Here is a 15,864-nt window from a genome sequence, read left to right as displayed (position 1 = left end):
CCTCCGACTGACGCATTCACACCAATGAAAATGAATCGAACTGAGAGCTTTTGGTTCAGATGGACCAGGTCCGGGACCAGACCGGGACCAGAGCGCTACTGAGACTGGGACCAGACCGGGCCTGAGACCGAGACAAGACCAGGACCAAACCGGGACCAGACCGGAGGCTCAGAGCCCACGGCAGGGCCGGAGCTCGAAGCTGAGGCTCGGACCCCGTGGAGGCCCGGAGTCAAAGCTCGGAGTCCGCCCTGGTCCCGCTCTGGTCCCGGTCTCAGTCCCGCTCTGGTCCCGGTCTGGTCCCGGTCTGGTCCCGGTCTCAGTCCCGCTCTGGTCCCGGTCTCAGTCCCGCTCTGGTCCCGCTCTGGTCCCTGTCTGGTCCCGGTCTCAGTCCCGCTCTGGTCTCGGTCTGGTCTCGGACCTGGATCAGTCCTGATTCAGTCCGTACGCGGTGCAAAAGTTCGGCATCGCAGTCACGGAAGTCACGTAAACGGGAAACGGCCGTTATCCGTTTTTTTCCATTCTTCATTTAAACACAAAATCGAAAACTGAAAAAACGAATCGTTATCCGTTTTTTCATTTTGGTTTTGGAGACAAATAACGAAGAAAACTGTTGTTTTTTCGTTTTCTTATTTTTGGTTTTATATTGAAAAACGAATGAACGAATGATACACGGATTGTTTAGTCCTGATGTTAGTCCAGGACCTGCTTCCTGCTTTAGTCCTGTTTTAGTCCTGGTTTAGTTTTGGTTTAGTCCACTTCTAGACCTGTTTTAGTCCCTGGTTTGGTCCAGTTTTAGACTTGCTTTAGTCCTGTGTGCCTCTTATGACTGCCCCTGAATAGTCCCCAAGCTCCGCCACTCCCTCTCGGTCTCACTTTTGATCCAATCACATCACTTCTCACCTCTGGGAGTTTCAGCCAATCACAGTCCGCCGCTGCACATTGGAGCTCTCTGACTGGACAAGAGGGAGGGGATGGAGTGAGAACAGAGCGCGCTCAGAAGAGCCCCTCCACTGGAACCATCGCCCACAAACCGTCAGTCCTCCATTTACATTTCTACATTTTAATTGAAATGTTCTAGAATCTGAGTAACGCAGGACAGTGGCTCAACTTACTTCATAGTTTTGCTGAATTTTGAAAGAAATCTCCAAATATCTAGAGTCACATCACTGTGACATCACTAATGTGGTGTTCAACCATGATTGTGCTAACAAAGACCCAGACGAACAGAGGGTCAGAGGAACAGAGGGGCAGAGGGGCAGGGGAACAGAGGGGCAGAGGGTCAGAGGGGCAGAGGGTCAGAGGGGCAGAGGAACATCGTAGGATTGGGCAGCATCGTGCAGTCATTTTGGTCCAAATGTAAAAAAAAAAAGCTCTACTCTGTGATGTGCAGCTCTCCATAGGAAGGGCCCTTTGCTGTCATGACGTTAACAGCCACATCAGCTTGTTTGAGAGGAATATTGTGATTTCAAATGTTCACATTATAACAATGTTCCATGGGGGTCAGAGATTAGAAGTGTATAGCAGACACAAGCACTATATATGACCTGAACATGCTTACAGTGTACAGCATCACTCAGACAGGGGGTAGTTTCATGTTTATTTGGTGTAAAATAATGCGGTACTGTCTGTTTAAAAACCTCCAGAGTCCATATGCACAGTCCGTGCTATTATTAACATTACAAATATGTGAACACAGCTGTTTATTATTCAAATACAAAGAAGCACAGACAAAATTGGACTGAAGCCTAAAAAACACAAGCCGCTTTCATAATGACACAACAATATAAAAGATGAAAAAGTATGAAATATGGCCTTAAACGGATCCTGCTTTTGTTGCATAACGGCGTTGAACACATCTCACAAACATCTGAAAATACACAACAGTGCAACGAGAAAGTAACAGAGCCACACACGACCTTCATATAAACCAAATATACAGCAACAAATGTACAACACACGCAGGGCCGACAGGAGCAAGTGACAGGTTGGACCAAAAGATTTAAACAGATTTCACTCAAAATCTAGAGATCAAATAATATGAAGCAATTGCCTAATTAGTTATTGATCAAAAGCACAAATGCATCTGCTTTTAAAGATCTGCTTTAGAGGAGCACTGTCACTTTTCTGCAGAAGGGGCGCCACCTGCTTGTGTGAAGATACTGTTGCTTTGACTGGAATGTTCCGTGGTATGGTTTTAAACTTATCTCTAAGATAAGTTTAAAACCATCTGTTTCAAACAGGGGAAAGAAAGTGCCTTCAGTTACATTTGAATCTGTTTTTTTACATACCATTTGCCTGTGAGAAAGTCAGGAGTGAACCTGTCCCTGAAATCCTTGATTTCTTGATTTTGCAGTGTTTCAAAATCTCAAATAAAAACACAAATTAATCAAAGTAATTTACAATTAATTGAACAACTCTGCAAGTGTTTATGTTTTTGATATTGTTTGTTTTGTTGTTTTATATTGAAAACACTTGTAATTGAATAAATGCAAAATAGATAAACACCATACTGTGGATCATTCCAGACAAAGCAGTCTCCATGGTGACAAGCAGCTTGTGTTCCCTGTACTAGAAAAGTGACATAATTCACCTTTAAAGGGTTTGCTCCATTTATAAGTTTGAAATGAAATGAGTGGAGAAAAGTGTGTTCAAAGTGTCACTTGGCCCTTCTGAGCTCGTTCTCCTGGACAGTGTTTCTCAGCTGACGCACACTCTGAGAGTCCCGCTCGTATGGCACTAGTGCACACTCCTGTTCCCTTCTCCATATTAAGGGCATTACAGGAGACAGTTTCTCATCAGGTTAAGCATTTGCCCACCAACCAGACAGTCGGCCATTCAAATCTCACCCAAGAGCATGTTATACATATACACAGTGTCCCTGGGTGTTCACTGTGGAAGGGCATCTGACGTACAACTCTGCTCTTTTGGTCCGGGTCCCTCCAGTTGAGAAACACTGCTTTAACAATGTCAAAGTAACAGTGAATATGAACTATACATTTTTCTGTAAGTGAGATTTGGCTGTTTGCAGTGCTTTAACTTCTACTCAACTCATCTTGTCCAATTCAACTCTGTGCTGGTGTTACACAGTGTCAGATCTGTGTGTGTTAGAAACTCCTTTATTCTAAAACTGTACAGGTTTGTTAAAGATAATCTCATAAGCAAAACTTTAAATCTACTATCCAAAGAAATGTAAGAAATTTAGCAGTAATCATGAACATTTTTGTAAGCCACGCCTCTTTATAAACTACGTCCAATCGGCTTCCAGCGCCGACTGTTTCCTTCTACTTTAAAATCCAGGTTTGACAAAAAAAAAAAAAAAAAAAGAAAAAAAAAAATGCTCATAAAAATTAAAAATATCCCAAAACAAAAATATTTCAGTAACAATTTTAAGTTCATAAAATAAGATAAATAGTAGCTCTAAAACAGTTGGATTTGACTATTCTAAATGTAAATGTGAAGGGAATTTCTATAAACAAAATAAACACATTTCAACACTCAAAATATGGTTCTGTCAAAGACTTGAAGACGCACTTGGGTGACCTGCAGGTAACACATTTCAACATTTGAAATATTATAACAATTTCTTTTTCAGACCACTTTCTGACTGGGCACAAAACGCTTCCATAGTCTGTTTTTGTACATTTTGTGTTTTTGTGTATTATATGTTAGAAGACTCATATAATGCTATTTTTGGATCTATGTTTGAATGGAGTTTCCTCGTCACAAACAGACTGAAAGGTGTGTTTTGTTTCATTCACACACGTTTAACACACAAACCTGCACATTTAGGGTGAGTTCAAACACTTTATTCCACCCTTGTGATGTCATGTGGTAAACTGCTCTAACTCCATACGCCTTCACTAGGATCATTTGGGTAATTTCAGTCCTTAAATCTACAGAACTAAAGGTAAAAAGACTATCACTACATGACATCACAAGGTGGAACAGAGCATTCTGAGCTTTGGAGATGTAGACAGACAGATAATAAAAGTATTCAAACATGTGAATGAAACAAAACACAACACACAAGTCAAACGTGGAGCTGGAAATGCATCATTTTTAAATGCACGTGGACAAAAGTTGATCCAGTGGGTTTCTATTAAAGAAGCACTATGTAACTTTTCATTTGGAGGTCCGCCACCTGCTGGACTCCAACATGTTCATTTTTATGTTCATGTTCATCATTTAATGCTGTGCTGTGTAGCTCTCCAGGCAAACCACTATCTCCACTGATACCAGGAAGGAATGTGACAAGGCCAGGTCAGATCTGTGGAGAGGTGACCCTGCTGAGGAATATTCCAGGCCAAGCATCTCTATGGAGACCAGAGGTGGGGAGTACTCAGTTACATTTACTTGACAAACTTTTGAAATATTGTACTATTCAGAGTACTTTTCTAGCAGCATACTCCTACTTAAGCAACATTTCCTACTGTTATAAGTAACAGTACTCTTACTTGAGTAAACCTTGTGGTGATTTGAACATTTGTGTTTCTTGTAGCTCCTTCAGATCTGATTTCGTTTGTCTCATTTTTGTGTCTGTCCTTTGAAAACACCAGATTTAGTGACTTATTTCAGGTTTTGGACTTCAAATTAAATGCAGTTTATATTATAAATAACATGTTACATCTGAATAGTTACTCTTTAAGTTACTCTTATGTGAGTAGTACTTTTCCCAAATACTTTTTTACTCTCACTTGAGTAATTTCTTGAATCATTGCTTAAAACTTCTAATTGAGTAATATTATTTTGAAGTAATGTTACTCTTACTTGAGTACAGTTTGTGACTATGCTGCCACCTCTGGTGGAGAAAAGCAGATGACAAACTTACTTTAAAAGTTCCATAGTGCATCTTTAAATATGACTGATCAAAATGCCCCAACAAACCAAACATTAGTGACATTATTTTCAGTGCAGACCTGGCGGATGAATATGTTGACATAAATTAGTGCGTCATTCACACTTAAAAGTTTTAAAGATGCTTTTGATAACAGACTGTCCCCACACTGACACAGCTCAGAGTTAAAGACGTGCCCGCTAAAGGCTTTAACTCTCTCAAACAAACTCCCAAAAGAGCTTCAGTAACTTTCTAGAAGAGCAGGAGCAAGGGGTGGGGCATAGCGCTGTCAATCACAGTGAGTGGCTTCAGATGTCACAGTTTAAACTTTAAATGCTTCATTTAGGATTTATTGAGTTGAGCTTTGATTTAAACCTGTTTATTTTGAATTCGCCTCACTTGAACTTCTGTGTTTAGCCTCAGCCCTGAATTAATCCTGAGTTTATTCAATCCAAGTTGGATCTTAGTGTTTCAGGTCACTGTTGGCTTTAATTACCTTTGGCAAACTTCTGTTTTAATTTTAAAGAGGGGGTATTTACGTGCTCTTATTATCCCTTTGCTCCCTGTGCTAACTCATTCCCCCTTCAGAGCACAATCAAAACACAATCAGGGTACATCCCACTAATGAACATCCCACATCACATCAGGTTTGTCATGATGCTGTGTACAGCACCATGACCATGACCATGTATATCATGTTTTTGTAGATTTATGGAGAATTGTCATGTGGGAGCATGGGGGACACTTGTGGGTGGAGTCTTGTACAGGTTTGTACTGCTAACCGTAAGCAGGGTTTCAATAGGGTCCAGGAGAGATCACTAGATTACTCAAACATGCATGGATGACTCTAAAACATCTTCAGGCATGTTTTTGATAAGGGACCAGCATTAATATCATGAAAGATGAAAAAAAAAAACTATTTTGACATAATACCCCCTCTTTAAATATTCCAAACACACTTTTTGAATAATCCAAGATGACTCGTTTTAGTCTTGAGTCCTCCCCAAACATCATGGGTTTGGTTCAGTTTAGGCTCAGTTGGTCTTTTATTCTTTTGTTTGTTTGTTTTTTAATTAAGGGATTTTTTGTAAGAAATGTATCTTTCAGGTAACTCGTGCAAAGCAAAGCTGCTTGTTTTGGGGGTTTGCTTGTTTTTGTTTTTCGTTTAAATCTGAACTAAACCTGTAGAAGCCTGAGCGTCAGGGAGAGGACGAGGACATGCACACATTAGGGACGGGACACCAAACCTGCCTGGAACTTGCAAGCTGCGTGGCTTCATGGATAAAGAGACAAAGTTTAATGCCATACTGTGGAACAATACAGGCAAAGCAACAGCATCTCTCTGGCAGGTGACAGAGCCTCTTCCGGAAAAGTTAGAAAGAGCTTCTTTAAAAGGAGCTGTATGTATCCTGCTTCGTACAGTTTTAAAACCACAACTAAACCTGTGTCTCCAGAGACTTCACCTGCAGACAGAGACACATCCTGCATTTGTCTCATTCTCAGTTCAGGAACAGGCCTCATGTGAAGCTCACAATCTCCAGAATTCTCTCCGTGAGCTGCAGAGGCTTCACTAGCACTGACTCATGAATGGCTGCAGGCACTGGGGTTTCAGATCAGAGAGAAGCATTTGAGGTTTAAAGCAACTGGATTTCAGTGTTGGAACTGGCAACCCAAACGAGAGTCATGTAAGGCTCATTCTGCTTTCTGATTGGAGAATTGAAACCAGCTTATTACAACTTGGCCATTCATGTATTTGTAATTAAGACATTACAATAGTTCTCAGTAAACGCTCTATTTGATTTGAGCATGTTTAACTTGTATCTTGGGACACAAATAAGTCAAATAAGTTTAAGAAATTTCAAATCTATATTCTTACAGACAGTTCCTTTAAGAGACAGACAGGAGAATCTATTGGTGTGTAGACAACATTGCCCTCTGCTGGTTTTGGTGTGCATTTCTTATTCACCTCAAAGCAATAAAACTATAGATGTTTTGGTTTCCCATCCCTAATTTCTGTGAATGTAACTTCAAAGCTCCTGTCATCCTCCGCCTCTCCATAATAAGCATAGGTTTACATATAAAAAACTTCATTTAAGTCATGCTTTAACAATCATATTCAGATCTTTTTGACTTGTAACTTGAGTTAAAGTGCGTTTCCTTCTGACGTCATTTTACATAAATAGATTTCTGTGGGAGAAAATAGGTCTTTAAACTGCTTAAAATATATTTAACAGTTTGTAAAATACAGTCTTTTTTTAATAACAAACTCTTAAAACTGCCCTTTTAGCTTGACAAAAAATAGTATTTTGTAAAACATGATTTAAAAGTTAAACTGATTTCTTGGCGATATCGTTTTTACACCATGGCTTATTTCCTGTAAAGATCTGATTTTGTTTTTGGCCTTAACCTTTACATCAGTTGATTCTTAGCGAAAGGTGATTTTTATGCAAATTCCTCCAAAGACCTCTACCTTTGAGCAACACACTTCACGTAGCCCGATTGTTAGGATTAACTTTTTAGTATTAGTATGAACTCTACTAAGGTTAAAATTTTGTTGTTAGGAAAATAGTAGAATATATATTTATATATATAAAAAGGTATAGTCTGCATAATCAGGTGGACCACATTCTCACTGAATCCAATAGAAAAGCAGTTAACCTGATTTGTCTCATGCTTCCAACTAGTTTTTTTGTTGTTAAAACTCCATAAAATTCCCAGTGAGTCAAGCGCTGAAGCGACTGCCAAAGAAATGTCTCGATATCATGCACAAAACTCACATCCGGTCACATGTCTCTGCTCCTCGCTCTGATTGGTAAGTCATGCGGGAGTGGGCGGAGTCCTGTTTAATATCTCCGAAAAGAAAGTCCCAGACAGAAGCATTATCAGACGTGTCCCCCTCTGGGCGTCAGCTTGTGCGCTCTGGTTTTTGTCCTTTTGCTGGTAGCGCTGCGGTTCCACAGAAGCGTTTGAAACAGACTCGAAAAACTAAAGGTGACTTCGGACGGAGCCTTTTCGTGGTGAAATCTCACAAAAAGGCAACAGGATTTCGAAAAGTGGAGAGGAGCAAAAAGCTGTGGCGGTCAAAACTCTGCCCATTCACAAAAGGCTGGCAGTGTGATTCCCGCTGTTAGCTGTGCATGCTGTTGTGGGGCCATTGAGCAAGACACATTACCCACTGTGAGAGAATAAGTGAGGGAGTGAAGAGTCCAAACAAGTGCTGTAGAATTAAATGCACCCATATTAGAGACTGAAGCTTGGACTTCATCTGAAATTTTGATATTTTCAGAAAATATTTTAGGCCAATTTGAAAGTGCAGATGGTCATTTCTGGTTCCAAAAGTAAAAGTCACTTTTTGAAATAAATATTGATACTTTACATCTGATGTCACCAACATTCACTATCTAACTGTAGGCACTGCTCTGTCTGAATCTCTGTTACTCAAGTTAGACATTAATCACAATCTGACCATACAGAAGTGACTTATGCCGGGCGTACACTGTGCGATATTTTCGGTCGTGTCACTCAGCCCCAGCTTAAACTGTACGACCAAATCACAGGGTTTAAAAGTTCACAGCTCATGAATCATGTTCTCACACTGAACGAACCGATGCTCGGATGCGACTTGCCTGCTCACACTGTACGTTCACATTACGACCGGAGTTGTCAAAGTTGTTGTTCCGGAAGTAGAAAACCACGAAGAAGAAAACCACGGAATTAGAAAACCACAGATGTGCAGAGACACAATGCTGAGACACTTCTGTGTCCACGCATGCGCAGTCTGCCAGATTCTGGCAAATCGGTTCGTGGAACAACTTCATCAGAGCGAAATCCTCACGAGAGGCGACTGGATTTCAAACAAGTTTGATTTTCTTGCGACCTTCGAATGTCGATCGGGAGCTGGTCGTGAGCCATTAATCGGTTCTCTTTACCCCATGTAAACTACACGAAGCACGACACACGATGAAGTCAAAACTCGGCCCGATCCCCAAAACAGTCGCACAAGCGAAAAATCAGCTCAAAAAGGGTCAAAAATTGCACAGTGTACGCCCGGCATTAACCAGAAACAGGTGATCTGATGTGTGCTGTTAGACACGCCCCTCCCACATAACAGAAAAATCACAGTTTTTCAGTGAGTCACTTTCACCTTTTAGTTGAAAATCAAACTCCTAAACAGGAGCATGACGCTCACACAGATCAAAGGCTCTGGAAAAATAGCTTTTTAAATCTATTTTGCATTTTTTTCTTTCGCTTTCAGACTATCCTAAAACTTTTTTGTCAGTGCTTGCTAAAGTATGCATTGTGTCTACACTGTTGACTGCTAAACATCTGGCCATTCACAGACACAAATAACACCCCCATTGTGATGTCACTGCAAAAGTATCAATTAAGAGTAACTGCTGGATGGGAGCTAATCAGCTGTGGGCCAACTCATAACCATAAAACACAATATGACTTAACACAGATCTGAAACTCAAATGTTTAAATAACATATGCGCATATTTCCACATTTTAAATAGAAAAACTATATACAGAATGATTAGCCCACAGCTGGTTAGCTTATGCCATAACTTCAAATTCCTAAAGATGCACTATGCCACTTTTCTGGTGTAGAACCTGCCACTGTCTTGTTTCCATGGAGATGTCATTGCTTTCCCTTAACTATGGCAATAAACAACTCCACAGTTGGCGCTGTTAAACTCCTCATTTTGGTCTTAAAATGTTTGTATTAACCCGCTCTACATGATCCTGGTGCTTTTGTTTTGCCGTTTTGTCCATAAAGCAAATCCTATTCCTAATATGGAGCTGACTCCAAAGTCACTCCTGTAACTGACCGATAACTGATAACCGTGTGAGCTTCATTTGACTGGAGCCAAACACTATGGGTGACGACACACTCCCTTAGTCCACTTCTTTATACAGTCTGTGGTTGCAACACTGGAATTTCCCCACTGTGGTCATATAAAGATTCTCTTATTTCCATGGAGATGAGCAGGTGAGAGAACCCTGCCAGAAAAGTTATATAGAGCATCTTATTATATTTTCATGTTTGAAGATGTTTTGGCAAATAAATGTGACCTTTACTTTCAGAACCAGTTTGCTGGGCTCTGTTGAAAAGTTACTGTTAAAAAAAAAAAAAAGTGGATTTCAGGTATAAACAGGGTCAGACGTGTTGTAGCTGCATGGAGGAGATCGGATATAAAGGCCGAGTGTGTGTGTGTGCGTGTGTGTGTGTGATCGCAGTTTAGGCTCCTCCGCAGAGAGAGGGGAGAGGGGAGAGGTGAAAGGTCATTTGAGCCTGTCCGATCTGAAGGAATCCTCCACGGCAGGGTCAGCTAACATGAGGTCACCGTCCAGCATGTCCAGGGCCAAAGGGTCGATCCTCAACGGGTCGTCCAGAGAAAAGGGGTCCATCTCAAACCCAGGGACATGGGACAGAGCGCTGGTAATCTCCTTAGACAGGCCTGGAGGAGAGTCCCCTAAAGACAGCAAAGAAGGGGTTAAACCAGGACTAGACCAGGACTGAACCCCAGGGACTATTACATGTAAGCTAAAACTAAACTAGGACTGAACCAAAGCTCTACCAAGACCAAGCATAAACCAGGAAATAACCAGGAATAAAGCCAGGACTGAACCAGGACTGAGGCAGGACTGAGGCAGGATTGAACCAGGTCTGAACAAGGACTAGACCCGGACTAGACCCGGACTAGACCCGGACTAGACCCGGACTAGACCCGGACTAGACCCGGACTAGACCCGGACTAACCCAGGACTAACCCAGGACTAACCCAGAACTAACCCAAGACTGAAGAAGGTCTAAACCAGGACTAAACCAAGACTGAATCCCAGGGACTATTACATCTAATCGAAAACTAAACTAGGACTGAACCAAGGCTGAACCAAGACCAAGCATAAACCAGGAAATAATCAGGAATAAAACCAGGAATAAACCAGGACTAAACCAGTAAACCAAGACAAGTTATTATATATTGTCAAAAAGCAGATGAGCAGTTGTACAAGGGTAGCTTAGCAGTACCGGTGAGGATGATGTTGGGGACGTTGTGGCGCGCCTCCTGGTTGTACGCATGGCTCTGGTTCTGGTTTGGATCCTGGAGATCCACAGTTGAGTGAGTCCGGTCCAAACCGTGACAGCTCAGACCCGAGTGGTTCAGAGAGAGTCCATCAGAACCAGGATCTGAGGAGAACTGGGACACAGGCACAGGATTAGACACGAGGGACATCACAATTCTCTCTCGTTTAACCTGAGCTGGAGGACAGGTCGGAATTCTGTAGTGGAATCTGCTGTTTAAAAAGGTCCTATATTACTCCAAATGGACTCTTGTGAGCTTGAGGTCATGTTATAATGTTGTTACTTCATCAAAAACACACCGGGAGTTGTTGTTATTTTGTTTCATTCTCACATGTCTGAGTAACCCTTTATTATGAGTCTGTTGACATCTCCAAAGCTCAGAATGCTCTGTTCCACCTTGTGATGTCATGAAGTAGTAGTTTTCAAGTTAACGGTTCCTTTTACCTTTAGTTCAGTAGAGGTTTGCAATTTAAGGACTGAAATTAAGCAAATGATTCTAGTGAAGGTGTGTGGAGTCTAAAAACACAGTGGTGTTAAATATTGGCAGAAGTGCAGCAGAGCAGAATAGAGAAATTATGGTGTCTAGTTCAAACAGGGAGTGGAAATCAATGAAAAAAAACATATACACATGTTTTTCCAACAAGATGTCGCTCATTATCAGATTTTGTCCCACTTAAACAGGTGTTGTCTCCTACATGACATCACAAGGTGGAAGGTGGAGTCTTTTGTGTTTGAGAGAAGAACTCAGCCTAAATATACAGGGTTTGTGTGCTAAACATGTGTGAATGAAACTAAACACAACTCTAGGTTTTGTTTTTGATGAGGAAACAACATTAGAACATAGATCAGAAAATGTGCGTCTATGGAGTATTAACTGATAATATTAAGATCACCATGTTTCTCCATTCACTGAAAACAACTTATTGACATGTCTGATACGTTTCAGTTTTGTTTTTGTCATGTTTGCTGTCTGCACTAAGTCACTCCCCCTTCAGAGCACTATCAACACAATCAGCGTGCATCCCACTGATGAAACTACTGCACATCACACCAGGTGTGTCAAGTTGTTGTGTACAGTTTGTATCATGCTTTTGTATATTTAAGAAAAATGGTTGTGTGGGAGTATGGGTGATGTAGGCTTGTGGGCGGAGCCTTGCACAGGCTCGTACTGCTAACTGTAAGGAGGGTTTGAGTATTATCCAGGAGAAATTGCAAAATTGTTCAAAGCTTTTGAACAATAGCTTCAAGACATGATTGTTTTCAGTTGAAAGGGCTTTAAGCCATATGACAAGTCTGTGGATCCCAAACAAATAATGAGAAGGTTCAACATTTGTGGATCAGAAGATTTGAGTGGGGCCCTCTTGTGGTCTCACCTGTTGGTTGGACTTCCCTGTGAGCTGCAGACTCAGGTATGGGTCATCCAGGAGAGAGTTAAACAGAGCGTCCTGAGGGAGAAGAAACAAACATTTAGCTTCAGAACATAATACATCCACAAACTGCAAGAATACACAACTCTCTGCAACTAAAGCATAATACTAATCAGTGAATGCAAAAACTCAACATCAGGATTGTAAATTACAGCCTTCTGGACCTTTATTATTGGATCTCTACGTTCATAGAATGGGTCAAGACACAGTTTGTCCAATCGAAATATAAAAAATTAAAAGGAACACTTTGAAAATAGCAGATCTCAATGTGAAAAAATATATGCTGGACATGTGTACATATATGGACAGGGCAATGTCTTGGGAACAAAAAGATGCCTCCTCTTTTAATGGAAATAAAGTCAAAGAGGGCTTCAGTTTATACACACCCTGATAAACAAAGTGAAATAATGATGTGGCAGCCTAGTCCATTTTGCCAAAATAAAATTTCTGCAACTCAAAATGTTTCTCTTGTGCTGCCCCCACGTGCGTGTACGTATGGTGTGACATGCTTCTAATGAGACGGACCATGAAATCTCCATTCCTTATTGTCATTTTTTGACCTTAGTGGGAAGTTTTTGGGGATTTGCTAACCTATATATTTTTGGAAAGGTTATAGTTTATGGAGTCAGAAAATCTATGTTTGCATTTGCCCACATGTCTTTATGGCGGCCATATTGGATTTTTTTTAAATGGCCACCAAAAAACCCTTTTTGGAATATCTCAGCCTCTGAATAAGTTGAAATGTTGATTTTAACTGTTAAACCCACATTTTCAGGGTCAGGGAATCAAATGGTGCTAGTTACAAAGCTATAAGTCCTACCCATATTAACCCTTAGATGCATAAGTGGGTCAAAAATGACCCGGTTTGGTTGTTTTCTTGCAATTTCACTGTAATATTCACATGTAATACTCCATGTTCCTCCAAAAACATGTTTTTCTTGTTTTTTTTTTAATTATCCTGCTGAAATACATCAACAATATGGGTAAAACTAATTATAAACATCACATGCAGCTGGTCAGATAACTCAAAGAGTTTAAAAGTAGCTCACATTAAATTTGGATGTTGGATGTAAACACACACATTTAGACACAATATGATTACACAACTTTTTTATTAGACATTTTTTATACATCATCATTATCATAATCACTTTCATACAACCATAGACTGTATCTACGAGTAGACAGATCTAACGCTGTAGCTGCCGTGTGTCAAATAGGAAGTTCTCCAGGAGGCTCTTCCAGCTCCTTCTGACTCTGCCTCCAATGGACTTACATCAGGATCTTGTGGCTCCTCTCTCTGTACCTGCTGCACTGAGCCTTGACATTTTGGTCTTAAAATGTTTGTGTTAACCCACGACACATGATCCTGATTTTTTTTTTTTTTTTTGCTATTTTGTCCGTCAAAAAAATCCTATTCATAATATAAAGCCCGTGGCTGGATGAGATCCGTCCTGAGTATCTTAAGTCTCTGGATGTTGTGGGGCTGTCTTGGCTGACACGCCTCTTCAACATCGTGTGGCGGTCGGGGACAGTACCTCTGGACTGGCAAACCGGGGTGGTGGCCCCTCTGTATAAGAAGGGGGACCGGAGGGTGTGTTCCAACTACAGGGGAATCACACTTCTCAGCCTCCCCGGTCTGTGCCAGAGACTGGAGAGCAGAATCTGACCGTGGTTTTCATCCCGGTCGTGGAACACTGGACCAGCTCTACACTCTCCATCGGGTGCTCGAGGGTTCATAGGAGTTTGCCCAACCAGTCCACATGTACTTTGTGGATCTGGAGATGGTATTCGACCGTTCCACGTGGTGTCCTGTGGGGGGTGCTCTGGGAGTATGGGGTCCGGGGCCCTTTGCTAAGGGCTGTCCGGTCCCTGTATGACCGGAGCAGGAGCTGTGTTTGCATTGCCGGCAGTAAGTCAGACCTGTTCCCGGTGCATGTTGGACTCCACCAGGGCTGCCCCTGTCACCGGTTCTGTTCATTGTATTTATGGACAGAATTTCTTGGTGCAGTCAGGGGCCGGAGGGTCTGGTTTGGGGACCACAGGATCATCTCTGCTGTTCACAGATGATGTTGTCCTGTTGTCTTCATCAAACCAGGACCTGCAGCACTGGGGCAGTTTGACCCGTGTGTGAAGCGGCTGGGATGAAGACCATCTCCTCCAAATGCGAGGCCGTGGTTCTCGACCGGAAAAAGGCGTCTTGTCCTCTCCGGGTGGGTGGAGAGTCCCTGCCTCAAGTGGAGGAGTTCAAGTATCTCGGGGTCTTGTTCATGAGTGAGGGGAGGCTAGAACGTGAGATTGACAGGTGGTTCCTTTTTCCTGATATTACCATTGCTTGGTATTGTGATGTCCACCACCACGGCTCTGCTCTGTTTCTTATCCACCACCTCTATGTCTGTTTGGTTCATCACCATCCTGTCAGTCTGTATCTGGAAGTCACACAGGATCTTGGCTCAGTCGTTCTCCACAACCTTTGGAGGTATTTCCCACCTTGATCCTGGGGTCTCCAGCCCGTACTCTGCACAGATGTTTCTGTACACTCTGCCCGCCACTTGGTTATGTCGCTCCATGTATGCTTTCCCTGCCAGCATCTTACACCCTGCAGTTATGTGCTGGACTGTCTCAGGAGCCTCTTTGCACAGTCTACACCGTGGCTCTTGTTTGGTGTGGTAAATCTGGGCCTCTATTGCTCGAGTGCCCAGGGCCTGCTCCTGAGCAGCCAGGATGAGCCTCTGTGCTGTCCTTCAGACCAGCCCTCTCAAGCCACTGGTAGGATTTCTTGATATCAGCCACTTCAGTTATGTTCTGGTGGTACGCCCCATGTAGGGGTTTGTCCTGCCATGATGGTCCCTCCAGCACCTCTTCCTCTGGATCCCACTGTCTGAGACCTTCTCTGATCACCTCGTCTGTCGGGGCCTTGTCCTTGATGTTCTCAAGGAGCTTGGATGTTTCATCCTGGACATTGGTTCCCACACTCACTAGTCCTCGGCCTCCTTCCTTCCGGCTTGTGTACAGTGTCAGGGTGCTGGATTTGGGATGGAACCCTCCATGCATGGTCAGGAGCTTTTGTGTCTTACCATCTGTGGTCTGTATCTCCTCCTTTGGCCAGTGCATGATTCCTGCAGGGTATCTGATCACTGGCAGGGTGGTTTGTGAATACCCTGTGATAGCAAATATAAGCGAGACCGCAGTGTCAAAAAACAAGCAGGACACCCCTATTTGGATGACGCAAGAACCGGAGCTCAGAGCCCGCGGCCAGAGCAGAGATCGGAGGCGGCAGAGCTCGGAGCCCAGCCAGCCGTGGATCTATCCATCTTGTTGAACAGTAGCTAATGTTTATTAAACAAATATATGAAATAAGTGCATGTGCAATTTGCTTCATTTAGTTTTCTTTAAATAAATGATGTCATGATAGCAGCAGTTGATCCTAATGAAGGCTGAGGGTCCATGTCCACGGTTCACCACTGCCAAGTACAAAGGCGACTGCAGAACTGCACACCAGAAACTAAAGGTTT

General features: G+C 42.4%; 1 protein-coding gene across 4 annotated transcripts in view; it reads right to left on the bottom strand.

The window, feature by feature from the left end:
- Positions 1-1,580: 1,580 nt before the first annotated feature.
- LOC110157907 (CREB-regulated transcription coactivator 2-like) overlaps positions 1,581-15,864 on the bottom strand; it is a 38,664-nt gene continuing 24,380 nt past the window's right edge. For all 4 annotated transcript variants that reach the window (XM_055163276.1, XM_055163277.1, XM_055163279.1 and 1 more), the window contains 3 exons: positions 12,296-12,367; positions 10,869-11,037; positions 1,581-10,311 (listed from right to left, as the gene is read on the bottom strand). In XM_055163276.1, the coding sequence (XP_055019251.1) occupies positions 10,121-10,311; positions 10,869-11,037; positions 12,296-12,367 (432 nt within the window). In that variant the 3' untranslated portion in view covers positions 1,581-10,120. The remainder of the gene's footprint in view (positions 10,312-10,868; positions 11,038-12,295; positions 12,368-15,864) is intronic.

Source organism: Boleophthalmus pectinirostris, unplaced genomic scaffold (assembly GCF_026225935.1).
Source record: "Boleophthalmus pectinirostris isolate CB_2022bp ecotype Guang Dong unplaced genomic scaffold, ASM2622593v1 HiC_scaffold_6, whole genome shotgun sequence".
NCBI lineage: Eukaryota > Metazoa > Chordata > Actinopteri > Gobiiformes > Gobiidae > Boleophthalmus > Boleophthalmus pectinirostris.
Note: the sequence above shows the minus strand (reverse complement) of the source record. Positions and strands in the feature narration are given on the sequence as shown.